The sequence below is a fragment of the Delphinapterus leucas genome, chromosome 1 (assembly GCF_059928025.1).
Source record: "Delphinapterus leucas isolate spDelLeu-1000000601 "Yukka" chromosome 1, BTC_Dleu_Yukka2, whole genome shotgun sequence".
In the NCBI taxonomy this organism is placed as follows: domain Eukaryota; kingdom Metazoa; phylum Chordata; class Mammalia; order Artiodactyla; family Monodontidae; genus Delphinapterus; species Delphinapterus leucas.
The window spans coordinates 50,511,703-50,538,701 of NC_143129.1; the positions used below are offsets into that span (position 1 = coordinate 50,511,703).

At 37.5% G+C, this 26,999-nt stretch overlaps 1 protein-coding gene across 1 annotated transcript in view; it reads right to left on the bottom strand.

Annotated features, from left to right (window-relative positions):
* Positions 1 to 26,999, bottom strand: part of HMCN1 (hemicentin 1) — a 528,232-nt gene that overhangs the window by 22,819 nt on the left and 478,414 nt on the right. Inside the window, exons 101-104 of the mRNA XM_022593376.3 lie at positions 18,086 to 18,199; positions 11,525 to 11,650; positions 3,205 to 3,333; positions 916 to 1,266 (exon numbers count right to left, since the gene is read on the bottom strand). Coding sequence (XP_022449084.2) covers positions 916 to 1,266; positions 3,205 to 3,333; positions 11,525 to 11,650; positions 18,086 to 18,199 — 720 coding nt within the window. The remainder of the gene's footprint in view (positions 1 to 915; positions 1,267 to 3,204; positions 3,334 to 11,524; positions 11,651 to 18,085; positions 18,200 to 26,999) is intronic.

Below are 26,999 nucleotides of genomic sequence, written 5' to 3' on the forward strand. Positions count from 1 at the left end.
ATTCAAGAACGTGAGGTTAGCATAGGTCTTCAAATTTAAACAGAATTTCCTTCTTCCCTCCCCTCTTGCCTCCCTCCTCCCTTTCTTCTTTGCTTTCTCATTTCTCCTAACAAACTGTGGGGCTAATTTGTGTTTGCTAATTCCCCTTGGTGCATAGCTCAGTGACATGCAAACTGTGGCTACTCACAGAAAATTGAATTAAATGAATGACAGATGGAATTGTTTGCAACTTAACTGAAGACAAGGTCTCAATTCTTGAGTTGGAAATTACACTTCACTTTTGCAAACAAATTAAATTACAGACTTGAGTTTAGGTAAAGATACTGAAAGCACATATGTTAGAACAATGGAAACAAGTTAGTTTTGTCCTGGCTTACATTGTCTTTTCAGTGACTTACATATATACAAAGTAATTGAACTGAGAGGTTCCATGGGGAGTGGGTAACAACAGTCAGGGCAGTGCTGGTTGCAGACAGAACAAGCAGTCGACACAGTAGCTGAGAGTTTCACTTTTAACCCACTGCTTTGGCATCCATCAGATAAAGCCGTAATCTGATAGTATTATATTATGGTGGCAATATGCATATTCTTTTTTTAAAAACCATATTCTGGATGCCACTGAATTCTATTTCTATATAGCATTAAATTTGGTAACACTTTCAGGGGTGATCAAAAAAGAGAAACTGCCAATACAAAACAATAAATTATCAGAATGTACACATGTAAATACCTCATTTGATAAAACTGGTAATAGTTTTAGGTGCCAGAGTAAATGTCTTGAAACTTGGGTCATCCCAGATTTGAGATCAGATGTAGTTCACTACACCCAAACTCTCACAGGTGCTGTATATATGCTTAGACTCTGGTCCGTTAAGTGAGCCCACAGAAAGGAAATGGAATATGGCTGACATTTACCTATACATGTGTCATGGCTCGCCTCAGAGCCTTCAGGGCAAGTTTTTCTAATAGTCCTTCTAGTCCTGGAGAGAGACGTTCTGCTGTTCCTATACTCTGAGTAGGAGCTGTAGAGATGTGAGTACTGTCTGTAATGCTGTTGAGGTTGATAGTTGTTTCTCATGGGGGAGAACCGTGCAAGGTTATAGCTATTGTACTGAGTGCCATAATTTGGCAGCCTCTCCAATCCAGCGCAAGATTTCCCGTCCCCTAATAAATGTTGTCCTGGTGGACAGATACACTTGAAGCTGCCGGGGGTGTTGGAGCACTGATATGCACAAGGCTTAGGCACTTGTTCACATTCATTAATGTCTGCTCGTGTGCCATGATACATAAAAAAGAGAAAAAAAAACATACACACATATACACACAGAAAACACAGGAATAAAGAATCAGTCTGTGAAACAAACTGAAGACATTATGTTACCCTCCAAAGTAGGGAATACAGTAATTTCTCAGCTGTTGTGAACTTTTGAAAAAGCTTTCATCATTCAGCTATGAATAAATAGAAAGATTCTATGACTGTCCCTGAAGATAGTTTTACATGTACAGTAGAATCATATAGGGTCATAATGGAAAATGTGGTCTTGAATCCAGAAAAACTAGAGTTCAAAGCTAACATATAGATCTTAATTTTGTTGGTGGAGTGAAGAATGCAGTCAGATCTCTAGTTCGCATTTAATTACAATATTGATCACTAGTGCTTCTAATCTTTCATATAATTACAAGTTTCAGATGCAAGAATGTACAATGTACACCTACAGTTTTATTTTCCTTTGTTTCTTTTGCATCAGTAATTATTAATGAATAATCATATCAAGCACATTTTCTTAAAAAAATTAAAAAGGAAATGAAGATACAGAATCATTCTTCCTAAGATAAACTCAAAGTTCAAAAATTAAAGTTATTTTTCTTTCTATTCCTAGGTCAACACAGAGTATGTACTCCTAACTCTTCTTGTAAATTGAAAAAGTGAATAAAGACCAGAGATCAAAACCAAATTCCTTAATTCATTACCACAGTGGCATGAAAGAAAACAATATGAATAAGTAGAATAAAAGTAGTAAATTGTGCTTTAAAAATTATTTTAGTAGGCAAAAGTTAAAATTAACATTTTAAATCTCTTTAAGGCAATGGCCCTACCTTCTTCACTGATTTATCCCCCAGCCCAATTTCTGACATTCAGCTTCAAGTCAAACTAGTGAACAAATAAACACATTTCATTCTGCTAGGTCACTGTAATGACTGATCAAAATGTTAAATTATATACAAATTACAATATCTAAATAGAAGACTAGCATGATATATATTCCTGCTATTAAAAAGTATTTAAAACCATTCATAATATTGATACTACATTAAACATTTTCTATGTGCAAAGTACTATGCTAGGGACTACATAAAGATAGAACTAAGTCTTTATGGAAGAATTTGCTATAAAGAATTAAATAGACAACCAAGGCATCCAATTTTAAAAGTATTGATATAAATAGCATGCAAACCAAAAGCTAGTATTTAAAAGCTCACACAATTTTTTTTCTGCATATAAATGTAAATATTCTGAGGTGAAATATAATTTTAGAGATCAGTTTCTTGATTGTAAATGTATTAATTAAAAAAAAAGCATATGGTTACCTTCTTATAGACATCTTCTACTATCGTTACCTGCCTTACTTTACATTCAACTATAACTAAGATGGAAACAAATAGGCAATTGGGAGAATTAAATGAGATTCTTAGCACAGGGAATGGCATATAGTATGCACTAAACATATGGTAGATAAAGTAATAATTATCAATTCACTTAAAATGTGTGTTCACACACACAAAAAAAAATGTGTGTTCACATTTTAATCCTTCATAACTAAACATTCATAGTACATACAGATATACTTCATATTCAAATAAAATGTATCTATGCAAACATTTACATCACATGCATAGAGAGATAATCAATGAGCTAATCTTCATAATTAAGTTGTCGTGGTAATTATACCACAGCCTCACTTTGATATGTATAGTGCATACTAAGCACTCCGTAAGTAGTTATTATTATCACTTGAAAGTCAGTGTAAATTGAGCTCAGTATGAAGTCTCTTAAGAAGTAATTCAACTTATGTAATGGACTACTTAAACCAACTTACAAATCTAATTGTAGCAAGAAAGTATTTGAGGATAGAGTGGTCCTAACCAAGCTGGTAAAATAGTTACCCAGCCTTTATTACTCAATAAGAGTTCCTGTTAACTTACCCATACAGGGTCTTCCAATTCCTTGAGACCGGTAACCTCTTGGACATACACAACGATAGCTGCCTCTCGTATTCTCACATATTTGGTTATATCTGCACTGATGGGTCCCATCTCTACACTCATCAATATCTAGAGACATGGAGGGCAATAAAAAGCAATAACATTTCCTATTTCAAAACCTAAAGTCATTATATTTATTTATTAATATCTTTATTGGAGTATAATTGCTTTACAATGTTGTGTTAGTTTCTGCTTTATAACAAAGTGAATCAGCTATACATATACATATATCCCCATATCCCCTCCCTCTTGCATCTCCCTCCCAACTCTCCCTATCCCACCCCTCCAGGTGGTCACAAAGCACTGAGCTGATCTCCCTGTGCTATGCGGCAAGTCATTATATTTAAAATGAACATTTTAATTGCTTAGGACGTTGCATTTCTCACCACGTGGTTGAGACCTCGAGTCAGAAAACCTGGGTTCAAGTCCCAGCTCTGCCACTTGTTAACGGGCCTCTTTTCCTCTTCTTGCGCCCTACTACGGGAAGAGTTTTCTTCTCGGCTTTCCCCCCTTCGCTATATCCCTCCTTTTTTGGCCATCCTATTAATAGTAGTGATGCTAGTGAGCTTGCTGATGTGGACTTACAGCAACATTTCCACATTGCTACTTATCCACAGTCCCATATTTCTAGCTGCTGGCTGCTCATCTCCATCGCCATGTTTTACTAGTACTTCAAACTCAGCATGTCTCCAGTATCTTATCACTACTCCCTTATTTATAACAACAGTATTCTTTTATCCCCAGTCAACCTGCCTGCGAACGTCAGAGTTATCTTTAAACCTATTCTCTGTTTCCAAGATTGGGTAATTCTACTTTCTTCAAACAAACCCATATATCCCCACTTTCCATTTCCTCATTTAGCTATATTTTTGCTGTAGCTTCTTAAACATCTTCTGATACTTCAGCTTCTCTCATTTCTAATTAATCTTATACATAATTACAGAATCAATATTCTTAAAAATACTTAGTTACACATAACTGCATATGGTGCTGTGAGCTGGCTACTATTCTTAGGAATTAAGAAAAATATTTATCTATATCCATATTGCTGAGGAGTCTTTGAAATCTGATAGTCCACACCCTCCCCATGTTTTTTTTAAGTATACTAAACTTCCATTTACCTCAACTAGTATCAACAAGTGGTCAATACTCCCTCATTTATATCTGCACTCTCCCCTCACTCTTATATTATTTTGAAACAAATCCAAGACAGATTGTAACTTTATTAGTAAATACTTCAGTACGAAATTCTAAAAATGTCCCATTTTTTAAAATGAGAAACTTACACTCAAATTTCTGTGTCATCTTAAGACTTGTTCAAGGTCAGATAGCTGTCAAGAAGGGAGGAAGAATTTTAACATGTTTTCTCTAAGTCCAGCTCTTTCCCCCTCATACAGGGCTATTTTTCTTTCCTTTTTCTACCACCCCCATCTATTAACATTCCATTCAAGACTATATTTAAATGTGATCACTTCTATGACACTGCTGATAGTCACTCCTATTAGATATGATCATTCTTTTGAGTACTCTGGTACAATTTTATTTGTACCTCTTTTATGATCTTTCATCCCAACTTGCATAATAGTTTTTTTTTTTTTCTTTTGGTGAGGGGAGTGGAGTTGCCCCATCTATCCCAGTTGATTGTTTAACTACATGAGAGCAGGAATGCTATAAGTTTCAGTTTTGTATATTGTGCAGCTCATAGTTCTGCTAACTATGGCAGACTGGTACAGAATAGGCACACAAAGAACAAATTTAGGGAGAAATATAATTTACTTTATTGCCTGGTTATTGATCTGACATCTAAAGAATATTTGGTTTTAAAATAATTATATTTTGAACTTTTTTTTTTAACATCTTTATTGGGGTATAATTGCTCTACAATGGTGTGTTACTTTCTGCTTTATAACACAGTGAATCAGTTATACATATACATATGTTCCCATATCTCAACCCTCTTGCGCCTCCCTCCCTCCCACCCTCCCTATCCCACCCCTCCAGGTGGTCACAAAGCACCTAGCTGATATCCCTGTGCTATGCGGCTGCTTCCCACTAGCTATCTACCTTACGTTTGGTAGTGTATATATATCCATGCCTCTCTCTCGCTTTATCACAGATCACACTTCCCCCTCCCCATATCCTCAAGTCCGTTCTCCAGTAGGTCTGTCTTTATTCCTGTCTTACCCCTAGGTTCGTCATGACATTTTTTTTCTTAAATTACATATATATGTGTTAGCATACGGTATTTGTCTTTCTCTTTCTGACTTACGTCACTCTGTATGACAGACTCTAGGTCTATCCACCTCATTACAAATGGCTCAATTTTGTTTCTTTTTATGGCTGAGTAATATTCCATTGTATATATGTGGCACCTCTTCTTTATCCATTCATCTGATGATGGGCACTTAGGTTGTTTCCATCTCCGGGCTATTTTAAATAGAGCTGCAATGAACATTTTGGTACATGACTCTTTTTGAATTATGGTTTTCTCAGGGTATATGCCCAGTAGAGGGATTGCTGGGTCATATGGTAGTTCTATTTGTAGTTTTTTAAGGAACCTCCATACTGTTCTCCATAGAGGCTGTACCAATTCACGTTCCCACCAGCAGTGCAGGAGTGTTCCCTTTTCTCCACACCCTCTCCAGCATTTATTGTTTCTAGATTTTTTGATGATGGCCATTCTGACTGGTGTGAGATGATATCTCGTAGTTTTGATTTGCATTTCTCTAATGACAAATGATGTTGAGCATTCTTTCATGTGTTTGTTGGTAGTCTGTATATGTTCTTCAGAGAAATGTCTATTTAGGTCTTCTGCCCATTTTTGGATTGGGTTGTTTGTTTTTTTGTTATTGAGCTGCATGAGCTGCTTGTAAATTTTGGAGATTAATCCTTTGTCACTTGCTTCATTTGCAAATATTTTTCTCCCATTCTGAGGGCTGTCTTTCTGTCTTGTTTATGGTTTCCTTTGCTGTGCAAAAGCTTTGAAGTTTCATTAGGTCCCATTTGTTTATTTTTGTTTTTATTTCCATTTCTCTAAGAGGCGGGTCAAAAAGGATCTTGCTGTGATTTATGTCATAGAGTGTTCTGCCTATGTTTACCTGTAAGAGTTTAATAGTTTCTGGCCTTATATTTAGGTCTTTAATCCATTTTGCGCTTATTTTTGTGTATGGTGTTAAGAAGTGATCTAATCTCATACTTTTATATGTACCTGTCCAGTTTTCCCAGCACCACTTATTGAAGAGGCTGTCCTTTCTCCACTGTACATTCCTGCCTCCTTTATCAAGGATAAGGTGACCATATGTGCGTGGGTTTATCTCTGGGCTTTCTATCCTGTTCCATTGATCTTTCTGTTTTTGTGCCAGTACCATACTGTCTTGATTACTGTAGCTTTGTAGTATAGTCTGAAGTCAGGGAGCCTGATTCCTCCAGCTCCTTTTTTCGTTCTCAAGATTGCTTTAGCTATTCGGGGCCTTTTGTGTTTCCATACAAATTGTGAAATTTTTTGTTCTAGTTCTGTGAAAAATGCCAGTGGTAGTTTGATAGGGATTGCATTGAATCTGTAGATTGCTTTGGGTAGTAGAGTCATTTTCACAATGTTGATTCTTCCAATCCAAGAACATGGTATATCTCTCCATCTATTTGTATCATCTTTAATTTCTTTCATCAGTGTCTTATAATTTTCTGCATACAGGTCTTTTGTCTCCTTAGGTAGGTTTATTCCTAGATATTTTATTCTTTTTGTTGTAATGGTAAATGGGAGTGTTTTCTTGATTTCACTTTCAGATTTTTCATCATTACTGTATAGGAATGCAAGAGATTTCTGTGCATTAATTTTGTATCTGCAACTTTACCAAATTCATTGATTAACTCTAGTAGTTTTCTGGTAGCATCTTTGGGATTCTCTATGTAGAGTAGCATGTCACCTGCAAACAGTGACAGCTTTACTTGTTCTTTTCCGGTTTGGATTCCTTTTATTTCCTTTTCTTCTCTGATTGCTGTGGCTAAAACTTCCAAAACTATGTTGAATAAGAGTGGTGAGAGTGGGCAACCTTGTCTTGTTCCTGATCTTAGTGGAAATGGTTTCAGTTTTTCACCATTGAGGACGATGTTGGCTGTGGGTTTGTCATATATGGCCTTTATTATGTTGAGGAAAGTTCCCTCTATGCCTACTCTCTGCAGGGTATTATCATAAATGGGTGTTGAATTATGTTGAAAGCTTTCTCTGCATCTATTGAGATGATCATATGGTTTTTCTCCTTCAATTTGTTAATATGGTTTATCACAGTGATTTATTTGCATATATTGAAGAATCCTTGCATTCCTGGGATAAACCCCACTTGATCATGGTGTATGATCCTTTTAATGTGCTGTTGGATTCTGTTTGCTAGTATTTTGTTGAGGATTTTTGCATCTATGTTCATCAGTGATATTGGCTTGTAGTTTTCTTTCTTTGTGACATCCTCGTCTGTTTTTGGTATCAAGGTGATGGTGGCCTCGTAGAATGAATTTGGGAGTGTTCCTCCCTCTGCTATATTTTGGAAGAGTTTGAGAAGGATAGGTGTTAGCTCTTCTCTAAATGTTTGTTAGAATTTGCCTGTGAAGCCATCTGGTCCTGGGCTTTTGTTTGTTGGAAGATTTTTAATCACCGTTTCAATTTCAGTGCTTGTGATTGGTCTGTTCATATTTTCTATTTCTTCCTGATTCAGTCTTGGCAGGTTGTGCATTTCTAAGAATTTGTCCATTTCTTCCAGGTTGTCCATTTTATTGGCATAGAGTCGCTTGTAGTAATCCCTCATGATCTTTTGTATTTCTGCAGTGTCAGTTATTACTTCTCCTTTTTCATTTCTAATTCTATTGATTTGAGTGTTCTCCCTTTTTTTCTTGATGAGTCTGGCTAATGGTTTATCAATTTTGTTTATCTTCTCAAAGAACCATCTTTTAGTTTTATTGATCTTTGCTATCGTTTCCTTCATTTCTTTTTCATTTATTTCTGATCTGATTTTTATGATTTCTTTCCTTCTGCTAACTTTGGGTTTTTTTTGTTCTTCTTTCTCTAATTGCTTTAGGTGCAAGGTTAGGTTGTTTATTCGAGATGTTTCCTGTTTCTTAAGGTAGGATTGTATTGCTATAAAGTTCCCTCTTAGAACTGCTTTTGCTGCATCCCATAGGTTTTGGGTCGTCGTGTCTCCATTGTCATTTGTTTCTAGGTATTTTTTTATTTCCTCTTTGATTTCTTCAGTGATCACTTCGTTATTAAGTAGTATATTGTTTAGCTCCATGTGTTTGTATTTTTTACAGATCTTTTCCTGTAATTGATATCTAGTCTCATAGCGTTGTGGTTGGAAAAGATACTTGATACAATTTCAATTTTCTCAAATTTACCAAGGCTTGATTTGTGACCCAAGATATGATCTATACTGGAGAATGTTCCATGAGCACTTGAGAAAAATGTGTATTCTGTTTCTTTTGCATGGAGTGTCCTATAAATATCAATTAAGTCCATCTTGTTTAATGTATCATTTAAAGCTTGTGTTTCCTTATTTATTTTCATTTTGGATGATCTGTCCATTGGTGAAAGTGGGGTGTTAAAGTCCCCTACTCTGAATGTGTTACTGTCGATTTCCCCTTTTATGGCTGTTGGTATTTGCCTTATGTATTGACGTGCTCCTTTGTTGGGTGCATAAATATTTACAATTGTTATATCTTCCTCTTGGATCGATCCTTTGATCATTATGTAGTGTCCTTCTTTGTCTGTTCTAATAGTCTTTATTTTAAAATCTATTATGTCTGTTATGAGAATTGCTACTCCAGCTTTCTTTTGGTTTCCATTTGAATGGAATATCTTTTTCCATCCCCTTACTTTCAGTCTATATGTGTCTCTAGGTCTGAAGTGGGTCTCTTGTAAACAGCATATATATGGGTCTTGTTTTTGTATCCATTCAGCCCATCTGTGTCTTTTGGTGGGAGCATTTAGTCCATTTACATTTAAGGTAATTATCGATATGTATGTTCCTATTCCCATGTTCTAAATTGTTTTGGGTTAATTATTGTAGGTCTTTTCCTTTTCTTGTGTTTCTTTCCTAGAGAAGTTCCTTTAGCATTTGTTGTAAAGCTGGTTTGGTGGTGCTGAACTCTCTCAGCTTTTGCTTGTCTGTAAGGGTTTTAATTTCTCCATCAAATCTGAATGAGATCCTTGCTGGGTAGAGTAATCTTGGTTGCAGGTTTTCTTCTTCATCACTTTCAATATATCCTGCCACTCCCGTCTGGCTTGCTGAGTTTCTGCTGAAAGATCCGCTGTTAACCTTATGGGGATTCCCTTGTGTGTTATTTGTTGTTTTTCCCTTGCTGCTTTTAATATGTTTTCTTTGTATTTAATTTTTGACAGTTTGATTAATATGTGTCTTGGCGTATTTCTCCTTGGATTTATCCTGTATGGGACTCTCTGTGCTTCCTGGACCTGATTAACTATTTCCTTTCCCATATTAGGGAAGTTTTCAACTATCATCTCTTCAAATATTTTCTCAGTCCCTTTCTTTTTCTCTTCTTCTTCTGGAAGCCCTATAATTCAAATGTTGGTGAGTTTAATGTTGTCCCAGAGGTCTCTGAGACTGTCCTCAGTTCTTTTCATTCTTTTTTTTTTTTGCGGTACGTGGGCCTCTCACTGTTGCGGCCTCTCCTGTTGCAGAGCACAGGCTCCGGGCACACAGTCTCAGCGGCCATGGCTCATGGGCCCAGCCGCTCCGCCGCATGTGGGATCTTCCCGGACCGGGGCACGAACCCGGGTCCCCTGCATCGGCAGGCGGACTCTCAACCACTGCGCCACCAGGGAAGCCCTCATTCTTTTTTCTTTATTCTGCTCTGCAGTAGTTATTTCCACTATTTTATCTTCCAGGTCACTTATCTGTTCTTCTGCCTCAGTTATTCTGCTATTGATCCCTTCTAGAGTATTTTTCATTTCATTTATTGTGTTGTTCGTCATTGTTTGTTTTTTCTTTAGTTCTTCTAGGTCCTTGTTAAATGTTTCTTGCATTTTTTCTATTCTATTTCTAAGATTTTGGATCACCTTTACTATCATCATTATTCTGAATTCTTTTTCAGGTACACTGCCTATTTCCTCTTCATTTGTTAGGTCTGGTGGGTTTTTATCTTGCTCCTTCATCTGCTGTGTATTTTTCTGTCTTTTCATTTTGCTTATCTTACTGTGTTTGGGGTCTCCTTTTTGCAGGCTGCAGGTTCGTAGTTCCCGTTGTTTTTGGTGTCTGTCCCCAGTGGCTAAGGTTGGTTCAGTGGGTTGTGTAGGCTTCCTGGTGGAGGGGACTAGTGCCTGTGTTCTGGTGGATGAGGCTGGATCTTGTCTTTCTGGTGGGCAGGTCCACCTCTGGTGGTGTGTTTTGGGCTGTCTGTGGACTTTTTATGACTTTATGCAGCCTCTCTGCTAATGTGTGGGGTTGCATTCCTGTTTTGCTAGTTGTTTGGCATAGGGTGTCCAGCACTGTAGCTTGCTGGTCGTTGAGTGAAGCTGGTGCTGGTGTTGAGATGGAGATCTCTGGGCGAGTTTCGCCATTTGATATTATGTGGAGCTGGGAGGTCTCTTGTGGACCAGTGTCCTGAAGTTGGCTCTCCCACCTCAGAGGCACAGCACTGACTCCTGGCTGCAGCACCAAGAGCCTTTCATCCACACGGCTCAGACTGGTATATAGTTCATTGAAGTTACAGCAACGCTGTGAGATGTTGGACCAGAAAGTCTCTGAGTGACTCAGTGAAGGTTTCCAATGCTTTCAGACACAGATGTCCCTGATCCGGGCTATCTTCAAAGAACCTATTGTTCCGGCTTTTGGAGGAGGTCGTGGGGAGGATGTGATCGCTGTTTTTTCTATTTTGAACTTTTAATAAATCTCTACAAACATAATTTTTTTCTTCATCCTTCCAATAAAATTCTTAATATATATGCTAAATTTCATATTAGAAATTATATGACATAATATTAATGTATGTGGATATGAAACTATATAAACCAATTGTGTAACTGATGGGAGTTCAAAATGGGCTAAGTCTCCCTGGTGAGCTTTCATTTCCTGGTATAGCCATGACCCTGGGACCCCAGAGCTCAACAATAATAGAAGTTGGGAGTAAAAAGCCTATAGAAAAAGATATTTCCTTGTTAGATTGTATTTATTCTAATCATTTGTTTTAAGAATGAATGCCTTATTTGGCTTGTTGATGGTAAATGAATCACGAGCTGAGACAGCCGGACACTCACCAATGCAGGTTCCGTTTTCTGCCTTGGTCATTCCGTTTGGGCAAAGATCAATGCATTTATAGCCACCGCGGGTGTTCTTGCAGTGCTGATCTGGTCTGCATACGTTCTGTCTACACTCATTTACATCTTGATGAAAGAACAAAGGTAATGCAGATTGAGAAAGTGATTTCTTCCGACTTTGCATAAAAATTATACCTTCAGATTTTAAGGATATCATAAACTAATATAGATGATTATATAATCATGGTGAAAGGTTAAAGTGTTTAAATCAAGTTATGTAACGCACTTTATTTTAAAACGTTATGATAAAAAAAATAAAATATTACTTCACATAGCTGGTAGCCATACCAACCACTTCCTCCTCCTAGAAAAAGAAAAATTATATATTTATACATTATATATAAGTGTATATATATATATATATATAATGATTTTGTGAAAAAATTGGTAACAAAATAGGGGAAATGTTAAAAAAATGGTTATGTAATTAGAAGATGAAATCTGTAATGTATAGCATTTGCTTCCACTTTGTTTTTGCATGGATCACATACATGATGCATGGTATTACAATCCAGCGCAGGACACGGCACATGGATTAGATAAGGCACCATTAAGAAGTTACAAAGGGAGAGTGGAACCAAGATGGTGGAGTAGAAGGACGTGCTCTCACTGCCTCTTGTGAGAACACCAGAATCACAACTTGCTGCTGGATAATCATTGACAGGAAGACACTGGAACTCACCAAAAAAGATACCCCACATCCAAAGACAAAGGAGAAGCTACAATGAGACATGAGACGGTAGGAGGGGCGCAATCACAGTAAAATCAAATCCCATAACTGCTGGTTGGGTCAGTCACACACTGGAGAACACTTATACCACAGAAGTCCACCCACTGGAGTTAAGGTTCTGAGCCCCACGTCAGGCTTCCCAACCTGGGGGTCCGGCAATGGGAGGAGGAATTCCTAGAGAATCAGACTTTGAAGGCTACTGGGATTTGATTGCAGGACTTTGACAGAACTGGGGGAAACAGAGACTCCACTCTTGGAGGACACACACAAAGTAGTGTGTGCATCGGGACCCAGGGGAAGGAGCAGTGACCACAGGGGAGAATGAATCAGACCTACCTGCTAGTGTTGGGAGGTATCCTGCAGAGGCGAGGGGTGGCTGTGGCTCACCGTGGGGACAAGGACCCTGGCAGCAGAAGTTCTGGGAAGTATTCCTTGGCGTGAGCCCTCCCAGAGGCTGCCATTAGCCCCACCAAAGAGCCCAGTTAGGCTCCAGTGTTGGGTTGCCTCAGGCCAAACAACCAGCAGGGAGGAACTCAGCCCCACCCATCAGCAGTCAAATGGATTAAAGTTTCACTGAGCTCTGCCCACCAGAGCAACAGTCAGCTCTACCCACCACCAGTCCCTCCCATCAGGAAACTTGCATAAGCCTCTTAGTAGCCTCATCCACCAGAGGACAGACAGCAGAAGCAAGAAGAACTACAATCCTGCACCCTGTGGAACAAAAACCACATTCACAGAAAGACAGACAAGATGAAAAGGCAGAGGGTTATGTACCAGATGAAGGAACAAGATAAAACCCCAGAAAAACAACTAAATGAAGTGGAGATAGGCAACCTTCCAGAAAAAGAATTCAGAATAATGATAGTGAAGATGATCCAGGACCTGGAAAAAGAATGGAGGCAAAGATTGAGAAGATGCAAGAAATGTTTAACAAAGATCTAGAAGAATTAAAAACCAAACAAACACAGATGAAGAATACAATAACTGAAATGAAAGCTATACTAGAAGGAATCAATAGCAGAATAACTGAGGCAGAAGAACGGATAAGTGACCTGGAAGACAGAATGGTGGAATTCACTGCTGCAGAACACAGTAAAGAAAAAAGAATGAAAAGAAATCAAGACAGCCTAAGAGACCTCTGGAACAACATTAAACTCAACAACATTTGCATTATAGGGGTCCCAGAAGGAGAAGAGAGAGAGAAAGGACCCGAGAAAATATTTGAAGAGATTATAGTCGAAAACTTCTCTAACATGGGAAAGGAAATAGCCACCCAAGTCCAGGAAGCACAGAGAGTCCCATACAGGATAAATGCAAGGAGAAACTCTCCGAGACATATAATAATCAAACTGGCAAAAGTTAAAGACAAAGAAAAATTATTGAAAGCAGCAAGGGAAAAATGACAAATAACATACGAGGGAACTCCCATAAGGTTAACAGCTGATTTCTCAGCAGAAACTCTACAAGCCAGAAGGGAGTGGCATGATATACTGAAAGTGATGAAAGGGAAGAACCTACAACCAAGATTACTCTACCCGGCAAGGATCTCATTCAGATTCGATGGTAAAATCAAAAGCTTTACAGACAAACAAAAGCTAAATTATTCAGCACCACCAAACCAGCTCTACAACAAATGCTAAAGGAACTTCTCTCAGTGGGAAACACAAGAGAAGAAAAGGACCTACAAAAACAAACCCAAAACAATTCAGAAAAGGGTCATAGAAACATACATATTGATAATTAAGTTCAATGTGAATGGATTAAAAACTCCAACCAAAAGACACAGGCTTGCTGAATGGATACAAAAACAAGACCCATATGTATGCTGTCTACAAGGCACCCACTTCAGACCTAGGGACACATTCAGACTGAAAGTGAGGGGATGGAAAAAGATACTCCATGCAAATGGAAATCAAAAGAAGTGTGGAGTAGCAATACTCATATCAGATAAAATAGACTTTAAAATAAAGAATGTTACAAGAGACAAGGAAGGACACTACATAATCAAGGGATGAATCCAAGAAGAAGATATAACAATTATATATGCACCCAATATAGGAGCACTTCAATAAATAATGCAACTGCTATCAGCTATAAAAGAGGAAATTGACAGTAACAAAGTAATAGTGGGGGACTTTAACACCTCACTTACACCAATGGACAGATCATTAAAATGAAAATAAATAAGGAAACAGAAGCTTTAAATGACACAATAGACCAGATAGATTTAATTAATATTTATAGGACATTCCATCCAAAACAGCAGATTACACTTTCTTCTAAAGTGCACATGGAACATTCTCCAGGATAGATCACATCTTGGTTGACAAATCAAGCTTCAGTAAACTTAAGAAAATTGAAATCATATCAAACATCTTTTCTGACCACAACGCTATGAGATTAGAAATCAATTACAGGCAAAAAAACATAGAAAACACAAACAAATGGACGCTAAACAATATGTTACTAAATAACCAAGAGATAACTGAAGAAATCAAAGAGGAAATGAAAAAATACCTAGAGACAAATGACAATGAAAACACGATGATCCAAAACCAATGGGATACAGCAAAAGCAGTTCTAAGAGGGAAGTTTATAGCTATACAATCCTACCTCAAGAAACAAGAAAAATCTCAAATAAACAATCTAAACTTACACCTAAAGGAACTAGAGAAAGAAGAACAAACAAAACCTAAAGTTAGAAGAAGGAAAGAAATCATAAATATCAGAGCAGAAATAAATGAAATAGAAACAAAGAAAACAATAGCAAAGATCAATAAAACTAAAAGCTGGTTCTTTGAGAAGATAAAGAAAATTGATAAACCATTAGCCAGACTCATCAAGACAAAGAGGGAGAGGACTCAAATCAATAAAATTAGAAATGAAAAAGAAGAAGTTAGAACAGACACTGCAGAAATGCAAAGCATCCTAAGGGACTACTACAAGCAACTCTATGCCAATAAAATGGACAATCTGGAAGAAATGGACAAATTCTTAGAAAGGTATAACCTTCCGAGACTGAACCAGGAAGAAACAGAAAATATGAACAGACCAATCACAAGTAATGAAATTCAAACTGTGATTAAAAATCTTCCAACAAAGTCCAGGATCAGATGGCGTCACAGGTCAATTCTATGAAACATTTAGAGAACAGCTAACACCCATCCTTCTCAAACTCTTCCAAAAATTGCGGAGGAAGGAAGACTCCCAAACTCATTCTATGAGGCCACCATCACCCTGATACCAAAACCAGACAAAGATACTACAAAAAAAAAAGTTACAGACCAATATCACTGATGAATATAGATGCAAAAATCCTCAGCAAAATACTAGCAAACAGAATGCAACAACACATTAAAAGGATCATACACCATGATCAAGTGGGATTTATCCCAGGGATGCTAGGATTCTTCAATATACGCAAATCAATCAATGTGATACACCATATTAACAAACTGAAGAATAAAAACCATATGATCATCTCAATAGATGCAGAAAAAGCTTTTGACAAAATTCAACACCCATTTATGATAAAAACTCTCCAGAGAGTGGGCATAGAGGGAACCTACCTCAACATAATAAAGGTTATATACGACAAACCCACAGCAAACATCATTCTGAATGGTGAAAAAGTGAAAGCATTTCCTCTGAGATCAGGAACAAGGCAAGGATGTCCACTCTCACCACTATTATTCAACATAGTTTTGGAAGTCCTAGCCATGGCAATCAGAGAAGAAAAAGAAATAAAGGGAATACAAATTGAAAAAGAAGTAAAACTGTCACAGTCTGCAGATGACATGATACTATACATAGAGAATCCTAAAGATGCCACCAGAAAACTACTAGAGCTAATCAATGAATTTGGTAAAGTTACAGGATACAAAATTAATACACAGAAAATCTCTTGCATTCCTATATACTAATGATGAAAAATGTGAAAGAGAAATTAAGGAAACACTCCCATTTACCACTGCAACCAAAAGAATAAAATACCTAGGAATAAACCTACCTAGGGAGACAAAGACCTGTATGCAGAAAAGTATAAGACACTCATGAAAGAAATTAAAGACAATACCAACAGATGGAGAGATATACCATGTTCTTGGATTGGAAGAATTAACATTATGAAAATGACTGTACTACCCCAAACAATCTAGAGATTCAGTGCAATCCCTATCAAATTACCAATGGCATTTTTTACAGAACTAGAACAAAAACTCTTAAAATTTGTACGGAGACACAAAGGACTCTGAATAGCCAAAGCAGTCTTGAGGGAAAAAAACGGAGCTTGAGGAATCAGACTCCATGACTTCAGACTGTAGTATAAAGCTACAGTAATCAAGACAATTTGGTACTGGCACAAAACCAGAAACATAGATCAATGACACAAGGTAGAAAGCCCAGAGATAAACCCACACACCTATGGTCAACTAATCTATGACAAAGGATGCAAGGATATACAATGGAGGAAAGACAGTGTCTTCAATAAGTGGTGCTGGGAAAACTGGATAGCTACATGTAAAAGAATGAAATTAGGACACTCCCTAACACCATACACAAAAATAAACTCAAAATGGATTAGAGACCTAAATGTAAGACTGGACACTATCAAAGTCTTAGAGGAAAACATAGGAAGGGCACTCTTTGACATAAATCACAGCAAGATCTTTTTTGATCCACCTCCTAGAGTAATGGAAATAAAAATAAAAATAAACAAATGGGACCTAATGAAACTTCAAAGCTTTTGCACAGCAAAGGAAACCATAAATAAGATGAAAAGAGAACCTTCAGAATGGGAGAAAATATTTGCAAACGAATCAACGGACAAAGGATTAATCTCCAAAATATATAAAGAGCTCATGCAGCTCAATATTAAAAAAAGAAACAACCCAATCCAAAAATGGGCAGAAGACCTAAATAGACATTTCTTCAAAGAAGACATACAGATGGCCAAGAAGCACATGAAAAGCTGTTCAACATCACTAATTATTAAAGAAATGCAAATCAAAACTACAATGAGAGATCACCTCCCACCTGTTAGAATAGACATCATCCGAATATCTACAAACAACAAATACTGGAGAGGGTGTGGAGAAAAGGGAACCGTCTTGCACTGTTGGTGGGAATGTAAATTGATATAGCCACTATGGAGGACAGTATGGAGGTTCCTTAAAAAAGTAAAAATAGAATTACCATATGATCCAGCAATCCCACTACTGGCCATATACCCAGAGAAAAACATAATTCAAAAAGACACATGCAGCCGAATGTTCACTGCAGCACTATTTACAATAGCCCGTTCATGGAAGCAACCTAAATGCCCATCGACAGTTGAATGGATAAAGAAGATGTGGTACATATATACAGTGGAATATTAGTCAGCCATAAAAAGGAACGAAACTGAGTCATTTGTTGAGACGTGGATGGATCTAGAGACTGTCATACAGAGTGAAGTCAGAAAGAGAAAAAAAAATCATGTATTAACGTATATATGTGGAACCTAGAAAAATGGTACAGACGAACCAGTTTGCAGGGCAGAAATAGAGACACAGATGTAGAGAACAAACGTATGGACACCAAGGGGGGAAAGCGGTGGGGGGGTGGGGATGGTTGTTTGCTGAATTGGGTGATTGGGATTGACATGTATACACTGATGTGTATAAAACTGATGACTAATAAGAACCTACTGTATAAAAGAATAAATAAAATTAAATTAAAAAAAAAGAAGTTACAAAGATGTTACTGCTTTGAATTCATAGCCCTCTTCTTACCCACACATTTTCTGCCTTTGAGTTGATACCCAGGTTCACATCCACAGTGAAAACTTCCTATGGCATTGAAACAGTGGTGGTGACAGGGGCTGGATTCTTGACATTCATTAATATCTGTTAAAGAAAACAAAACTTGCTTTACATGCTGTTAGAAAACTTGGCTTAATTTATCCCAAATGTTAAATATTTTAGTGATCATGATGTTTAAGATCTTCCCTAAAAAGAATCCAATTGAAGTGCTCTCAAAGGATCTGCTAGATAATTGATAGAATTAACTGCTGGAGAGGGTTATTCTCTTCAACACTACTCCAAGGTAGAAGTTTGCTAGTGATTCAGAACTATGTTGATGCAAAACTTCTCTATTTTAACTATTTTATTTACCATATGGCTCCCATTCCAGTTTCTAGGAACTTTTAGCCCTGGAATGTTGCGGACAGCCTGGAGTACTGAAGGTAGAAAAAAAAAAATAATAAAGTTAAGTCTTCTGCAACAACTTTTGCAATTTGACCCTTCTTCCCAATTTTTGCTGCTATTAGTCTGATGCAGGTGTTTATTACCTTGCACTCAAATGACTGCAGCAACTTTAGCTTTTCTCCTCATTTGTAGTCACTGCCAAATTAATCTTCCTGAACACCATCTGGGTCATAGTGCAATGGAAAAAAAAACCTGCAGGCATGAATTCCCCAAACTTGTGTGCACCTGCCTGTATTTTGTAACTTCTCCCCTTTCCTTCCTTTCATTCCAGAAAAAGGGAGACCACTCCTTCCATTTAAGAAGAGTTCCTCTATTTGAGTTTTTGATCTCTGCAGCCCATCTCCTCCTTCCTCATCACGATGACTGTGGTCCACTGATCATGCCCTCCTCTTCTGTATTTTTAATGCCCTTCTCCTTACTGTCATCTTTCCCACAACCCTGTAGACATAATCAAATCTTTCCTATCCCAACAAAATTCCTCTCTCAGGTCTCTACTCACCTCAAGCTCCTGCCACTTTTGTTCTATTACAAACCCTCAAAAGAACAATCTCACCATATTTTAGGCTCTTCACGTTCTAATCTTACATTCCCAAGTTCGAGATTTCCAATGTCTTATTTTGTTCTTGTTTTCTATTTCAGATTTTCTAATTTAATCTTTCAAAACCTGTACACGTCACATAAATGCACAAATGTGATAACATGTTTTTTAAGTTTAATTTTTATTTTATATTGGGCTACAGTTGATTTACAATGTTGTGTTAGTTTCAGTTGTACAGCCAAGCGGTTCAGTTGCACATATACATATATCCATTCTTTTTCAGATTCTTTTCCCATATAGGTTATTACAGATTATTGAGTAGAGTTCTGTGTGCTATACAGTAGGTCTTTTTCAATTACCTATTTTATATATATTAGTGTGTATATGTTAATCCCAAACTCCTAATATATCCCTCCCCCCACCACCTCTCCCCTTTGGTAACCATAAGTTTGTTTTCAAAGTCTGTGAGTCTGTTTGTTCTGCAAATAAGTTCATTTGTATCATCTTTTTAGATTCCACGTATAAGTGATACCGTATACTATTTATCTTTCTCTTTCTGACTTACTTCACTTAGTATGATAATCTCTAGGTCCATCCATGTTGCTGCAAATGGCATTATTGCATTCTTTTTTAGGGCTGAGTAATATTCCATTGTATATACGTGCCACATCTTCTTTACCCATTCCTCTGTCAATGGCCATTTAGCCATTCCATATCTTGGCTATTGTAAATAGTGCTGCAATGAACATTGGGGTGCATGCATCTTTTCGAAGTATGGTTTTCTCTGGATATATGTATGGTTTCTCCATACAGTTTTCCATAGTGGTTGTACCAGTTTACATTCCTACCAACAGTGTAGGAGGGTTCCCTTTTCTCCACATCCTCTCTAGCATTTATTATTTGTAGACTTTTTAATGATGGCCATTCTGACTGGTGTGAGGTGATACCTCATTGGAGTTTTGGTTTGCATTACTCTAATAATTAGTGATATTTAGCATCTTTTCATGTGCTTTTTGGCCATCTTTATGTCTTCATTAGAGAAATGTATATTTAGATCTTCTGCCCATTTTTTGATTAGGTTGTTAGTTTTTTCATATTGAGCTGCATGAGCTGTTTGTATATTTTTAGGTTTATCCCTTGTTGGTCACTTTGTTTGTAAATATTTTCTCCCATTCTGTGGGTTGTTTTCATTTTGTTTATGATTTCCTTTGCTGTGCAAAACTTTTAAGTTTAATTAGGTCCTATTTGTTTATTTTTGCTTTTCATTACTCTGGGAGGTGGATCCAAAAAGATGTTGCTGCGATCTATGTCAAAGAGTGTTCTTCCTATGTTTTCCTCTTAAGAGTTTTATAGTATCTGGTCCTACATTTAGGTCTTGAATTCATTTTGAGTTCATTTTTGTGTATGGTGTTAGAGAATGTTTTAATTTCATTCTTTTACATGTAGCTGTCCAGTTTTCCCAGCTCCACTTATTGAAGAGACCGTCTTTTTTCCATTTCATAGTCTTGCCTCCTTTGTCATAGATCAATTGACCATAGGTTGTGTGGGTTTATTTCTGGGCTTCCTATCCTGTTCCACTGACCCATATTTCTGTTTTTGTGCCACTACTATACTGTTTTGATTATGGTAGCTTTGTAGTATAGTTTGAAGTTAGGGAGCCTGATTCCTCCAGCTCTGTTTTTCTTTCTCAGGATTGCTTTGGCCATTCAGGGACTTTTGTGTTTCCATACAAATTAAAAAATTTTTTTGCTCTACTTCTGGGAAAAATGCCATTGGTAATTTGATAGGGATTGCACTGAGTCTGTAGATAGCTCTGAGTAGTATAGTCATTTTGACAGTATTGATTCTTCCAATCCAAGACCACAGTATATCTTTCCATCTGTTTGTGCCATCTTCAATTTCTTTTATCAGCATTTTAGTTTTCAGAGTACAGGTCTTTTGCCTTCTTCGGTATGCTTATTCATAGGTATTTAATTCTTTTTGATGCGATGGTAAATGAGACTGTTTCCTTAATTTCTCTTTCTGATCTTTCATTGTTAGTGTATAAAAATGCAACAGATTTCTGTGTATTAATTTTGTATCCTGCAACTTTACCAAATTCATTGAGCTCTAGTAGTTTTCTGGTAGCAAAATCTTTAGGATTTTCTATGTATAGTATCACTTTACCTGCAAACAGTAACAGTTTTACTTTTTGGATTTTTTTACTCTTTGGATTTCCAATTTGGATTCCTTTTACTTCTTTTTATTCTCTGATTGCCATGGCTAGGACTTCTAAAAGTATATTGGATAAAAGTGGTGAGAGTGGACATCCTTGTCTTGTTCCTGACCTTAGAGGAATGCTTTCAGTTTCACCACTGTACATTAGCTGTGGGTTTGTCATATATGGCCTTTCTATGTTGAGGTGGGTTCTCTCTATGCCCCCTTTCTGGATGGAGCATTTTTATCATAAAGGGGTGTTGAATTTTGTCAAAAGTTTTTCTGCATCTGTGGAGATAATCATATGGCTTTTATTCTTCAGTTTGTTACTGTGGTGTATCATACTGATTGATTTGTGCATACTGGAAAATCCTTGTATCCCTAGGATAAATCCCAATTGATCATGATGTATGATCCTTTTAATGTATTGTTGAATTCAGTCTGCTAGTGTTTTGTTGAGGATTTTTGCGTCTATGTACATCAGTGATATTGGCCTGTAATTTTCTTTTTTTGTAGTATCTTTATCTGGTTTTGGTATCAGGGTCATGCTGGACTTGTAGAATGAGTTTGGGAGTGTTCCTTCTTCTGCAATTTTTGAAACAGTTTCCAAAGGATATGTGTTAACTCTTCTCTAAACGTTTGATAGAATTTGCTTCTGAAGCCATCTGGTTCTGGACTTCTGTTTGTTGGAAGTTTTTAAATCACAGTTTCAACTTCAGTACTTGTGATTGGTCTGTTCATATTTCCTATTTCTTCCTGATTCAGTCTTGGGAGATGGTACCTTCCTACGAATTCATCTGTTTCTTCTAGGTTGTCCATTTTATTGGCATCTAGTTGCTTGTAGTAGTCTCAGGATCCTTTGTATTTCTGTGGTGCCCATTGTAACTTCTCCTTTTTCATTTCTAATTTTATTGATTTGGGCCCTTTCCCTTTTTTTTCTTGATGAGTCTGTCTAAAGTTTTATCAATTTTGTTCATCTTTTCAAAGAACCAGCTTTTAGTTTCTTTGATCTTTTCTATTGTTTTCTTCATCTCTATTTCATGTATTTCTGCTCTGATCTTTATGATTTCTTTTCTTTTGGCTTTTGTTTGTTCTTCTTTTTCTAGGTGCTTTAGGTGTAAGGTTAGGTTGTTGTTTTTGAGATTTTTGTCTCTTGAGGTAACATTGTATTGCTATAAACTTCCCTCGTAAACTGCTTTTGCTGCATCCCAAAGTTGCTGGATTGTTGTGTATCTGTTTTCATTTGTCTCTAGGTATTTTTTGATTTCCTCTTTGATTTCTTCAGTGATCCATTGATTGTTTAGTAACATATTATCTAGCCTCCAGGTGTTTCTGTTTTTTGCAGTTTTTTTTCTTGTAGTTGATGTCTAATCTCATAGCATTGTGGTTGTTAAAGATGCTTAATTTCAGTTTTCTTAAATTTACTGAGGTTTGCTTTCTGGCACAGCATGTGATCTATTGTGGAGTATGTTCCATGTGAACTTGAAAAGAATGTGTATTCTGCTGCTTTTGGATGGAGTGCTTAAATATTAAGTCCATCTTGTTTAACGTGTAATTTAAGGGCTGTGTTTCCTTATTGATTTTCTATCTGAGTGATCTGTCCGTTGAGGCAAGGGGGGTGTTAGAGTCCCCCACTACTATTGTGCTACTGTCGATTTCTCCTTTTATAGCTGTTAGCATCTGTCTTACATATTGAGGTGCTCCTATGTTGGGTGCATATACATTTACAATTGTTATATCTTCTTCTTGGATCAATCCCTTGATCATTATGTAGTGTCCTTCTTTGTCTCTTATAACAGTCTTTATTTTAAAGTCTATTTTGTCTGATATGAGTTTTGCTGCTCTAGTTTTCTTTTGATTTCTGTTTGCCTGGAATACCTTTTTCCAACGTCTCACTTTCAGTCTGTACATGTCCCTTAGTCTGAAGTGGGTTTCTTGTAGACAGCATATGTACGGGTCTTACTTTTGTATCCATTAAGCCAATCTATGTGTTTTGGTTGGAGCATTTAATACATTTACATTTAAGGTAATTATCGATATTAATGTTCTTATTGCCATTTTGTTAATTGTTTTGGATTTGTTTTTGTACGTCATTTTTCTTCATTTCTCTTTTGTTCTCTTCTGTTGTGATTTGATGACTATCTTAGAGTTGTGTTTGGATTGCTTTTTCCTTTTTGTATGTGTATCTATTGTAGATTTTTGGTTTGTGGTTACCATGAGGTTTTGATATAGCAATCTCTCTCTCTCTTTCTCTCTCTCTCTCTCTATATATATATATATAAGATTATTTTAAGTTGCTGGTCTCTGAATTTCAAATGCGTTTCTAATGTACTGCATTTGTACTCTCCTCACGATTGCTGGTTTTGATGTCATATTTGTGTATAGATGATTTGCTACCTTTACAGAATGTTTGCCTTTACTGGTGAGCTTTCCCATTCATAATTCTTTTGTTTCTAGTTGTGGCCTTTTCTTTTCTGCCTAAAGAAGTTCCTTTAGCATTTGTTGTAAAGCTGGTTTGGTGGTGCTAAATTCTCTTAACTTTTGCTTGTCTGTAAAGCTTCTGATTTCTCCATTGAATCTGAACAAGAGCCTTGCTGGGTGGAGTATTCTTGGCTGTAGGTTTTTCCCTTTCATCACTTTAAATATATCGCGCCACTCCCTTCTGGCTTGCAGAGTTTCTGCTAAAACATCAGCTGATAACTGTATGGGGATTCCCTTGTATGTTATTTGTTGCTTTTAATATTTTCTCTTTGTGTTTAATTTTTGTCAAGTTGATTAATATGTGTCTTGGTGGTTCCTCCTTGGGTTTATCTTGTATGGGACTTGTATGGGACTCTGTGCTTCCTGGACTTGAGTGAGTGTTTCCTTTCCCATGTTAGTGAAGTGAAGTTAGTGTTAGTGAAGTTTCTAGCTGTTATTTCTTCAAATATTTTCCCAGGCCCTTTCTCTCTCTTCTCCTTCTGGGACCCCTTTAATGCGAATGTTGGTGTGTTTAGTGTTGTTCCAGAGGTCTCTTAAACTGTCCTCATTTCTTTTCATTCCTTTTTCTTTATTCTGTTCTGCAGCAGTGATTTCCACTCATCTCTCTTCCAGCTCACTTAATCGTTCTTCTGCCTCATTTATCCTGTTATTGATTCCTTCCAGTGTATTTTTCATTTCAGTTATTGTATTGTTCAACTCTGTTTGTTCTTTAAATCTTCTAGCTCTTTGCTAAACATTTCTTGTATCTCAGTCTGTGCCTCCATTGTTTTTCTGAGATCTTGGATAATCTTTACTCTCATTACTCTGAAGTCTTTTCAGGCAGATTGCCTATCTCCACTTCACTTAGTTGTTCTTCTGGGGTTTTATCTTGCTCCTTTGTCTGGAATATATTTCTGTTCCACCTCATTTTGTCTAACTTTCTGGTCTCCTTTTCTCAGGCTTCAGTACTGTAGTTCTTCTTGCTTCTGGTGTCTGCTCCTTGGTGGGTGAGGTTGGTCCAGAGACTTGTGAAGGCTTCCTAATGGGAGGGACTGGTGCCTGCCCACTGGTGGTGGAGCTGGGTCTTGTCCCTCTGGGCAGGGCCATATCAAGGGGGTGTGTTTAAAGGTGGCTGTGGATTCAGGATGACTTTAGGCAGCCTGTCTGCTGATGGGTGGGGCTGTGTTCCTGTCTTGCTGGTTGTTGGGCCTGAGGTGTCCCAGCACTGGAGCCTACAGGCTGTTAGGTGGGGCCAGTTCTTGCTGCCAAGTCCTCTCGGAGAACTCACATTGATGAATATTCCCTGGGGTCTTTGCCTCCAGTGTCCTTGCCCCCACAGTGAGCCACAGGTGACCCCCCACCTCCCTGGGAGATCCTCCAAGACCTGCAGGTAGGTCTGGCTCAGGGTCCTATGTAGTCACTGCTTTGCCCTGGGTCCCAGTGCATGTGAAGCCGTATGTGCACCCTTCAAGAGTGGAATCTCTGTTTTCCTCAGTCCTGTGGAGCTCCTGCACTCAAGCCCCAAAGCCAAATGTTCTGGGGGCTACTCCTCCCAATGCCAGACACCCAGGCTGGGGAGCCTGAAGGGGAGCTCAGAACTATCACTCCTGTGGGAGAACCTCTGTGATATAATTATTTTCCAGTTTGTGAGTCACCCACTCAGTGGGTATGGGGTTTGATTATATCATGGAAGCACCCCTTCTATCACCCTGTTGTGGCTTCTTCTTTGTCTTTGGATGTAGAATATCTTTTTTGGCAGGTTCTTTTGGTAGGTCATTTTTGTCGATGTTTCTTCAGCAGTTAGTCATGATTTTGGTGTTTTCGTGAGAGGAGGTGAGCTCAAGTCCTTCCACTCTGCCATCTTGTCTCCTCCCTGATCTGTGATCATATACTTTTAAAAGATTTTCTTAGTGCAGTTTTTTCTTCTTCTTTCACTTGGCTTCCCTTGTTGTCCACCAAAGCCAACTTACATTAACAATCTAATATAAATAATAACATATCTCTTTTATGTAAACCTATATCTCTTCCTAAATATATACGTCCGTTTCCTTTTTCTTTGGTTATTGTTTGTTTTCCCGTCACATAATCTTTTCTACACAAGTTGCGTACACTCTTTTATATCTTGGTGTTCTCATTCAACAACGCCTCATGGAAATTCTAAGCCAAACGGTTGTTGGCTATTTGTCTAAGCCAAACAGTTGAGCTTCATTCCATTCTTTTTAATGGCAGCATAGTGGTTCATGGTATAGATGTACCATAATTCATTCATTCTTTCTACTATTAAGAATTTCATTTTGTATCCAGTGTTTCTTCCTCTGGAACATCCTGATAGCAGCTTTATTCATAATTGCTTAAATTTGTAAGTGCCAAGATGTCCTTCAGTAGAATGGATATATAAACTGTGGTACATTCATACAATGGATTATTTTTCAGCACTAAAAAGAAATAAGCTATCAAGCCATGAAAAGACATAGAAGAATCTTAAATGTATATTACTAAGTGAAAGAAGCCAATCTGAAAAGGCTACATACTGCATCATTCCAACTACATGACATTCTGGAAAAGGTAAAGCTAGAGAGACAATAAAAAGATGAGGGACTTCCCTCGTGGTGCAGTTGTTAAGAATCCACCTGCCAGTGCAGGGGACACGGGTGTGAGCCCTGGTCCGGGAAGATCCCACATGCCGCGGAGCAACTAAGCCCGTGTGCCACAACTACTGAGCCTGCGTGCTACAACTACTGAAGCCTGCATGCCTGGAGCCCAAGCTCGGAAACAAACAGAAGCCACCGCACTGAAACAAAGAGTAGCCTCCATTTGCCGCAACTAGAGAAAGCCCGGCACAGCCAAAAAATAATTTATATATATATATATATATATATAAAAAGATGAGTGGTTTCTGGAGGTTGGGAGAGGAAAGGATGACTAGGTGGAACACAGAAGATTTTTAGGGCAAGGAAACTATTGTGTATGATACTATAATGGAGGATACATGACGTTATTCATTTGTCTAAACCCATAGAATATACAACACCAGGAGTGAATCCTAATGTAAACAATGGACTTTGGGTGGTAATTATGTGTTAATGTAGGTTTATCCTTGGTTAAAAAAAAAAAAAAAAAAAAATGTACCAGTCTGGTGCAGGATGCTGGTAGCAGGGGAGGCTGTGCATGAGTTGCGGCAGGGAGAATATGGAAAATCTCTTTATGTTCTACTCAAATTTGCTGTGAATCTAAAACTGCTCTAAA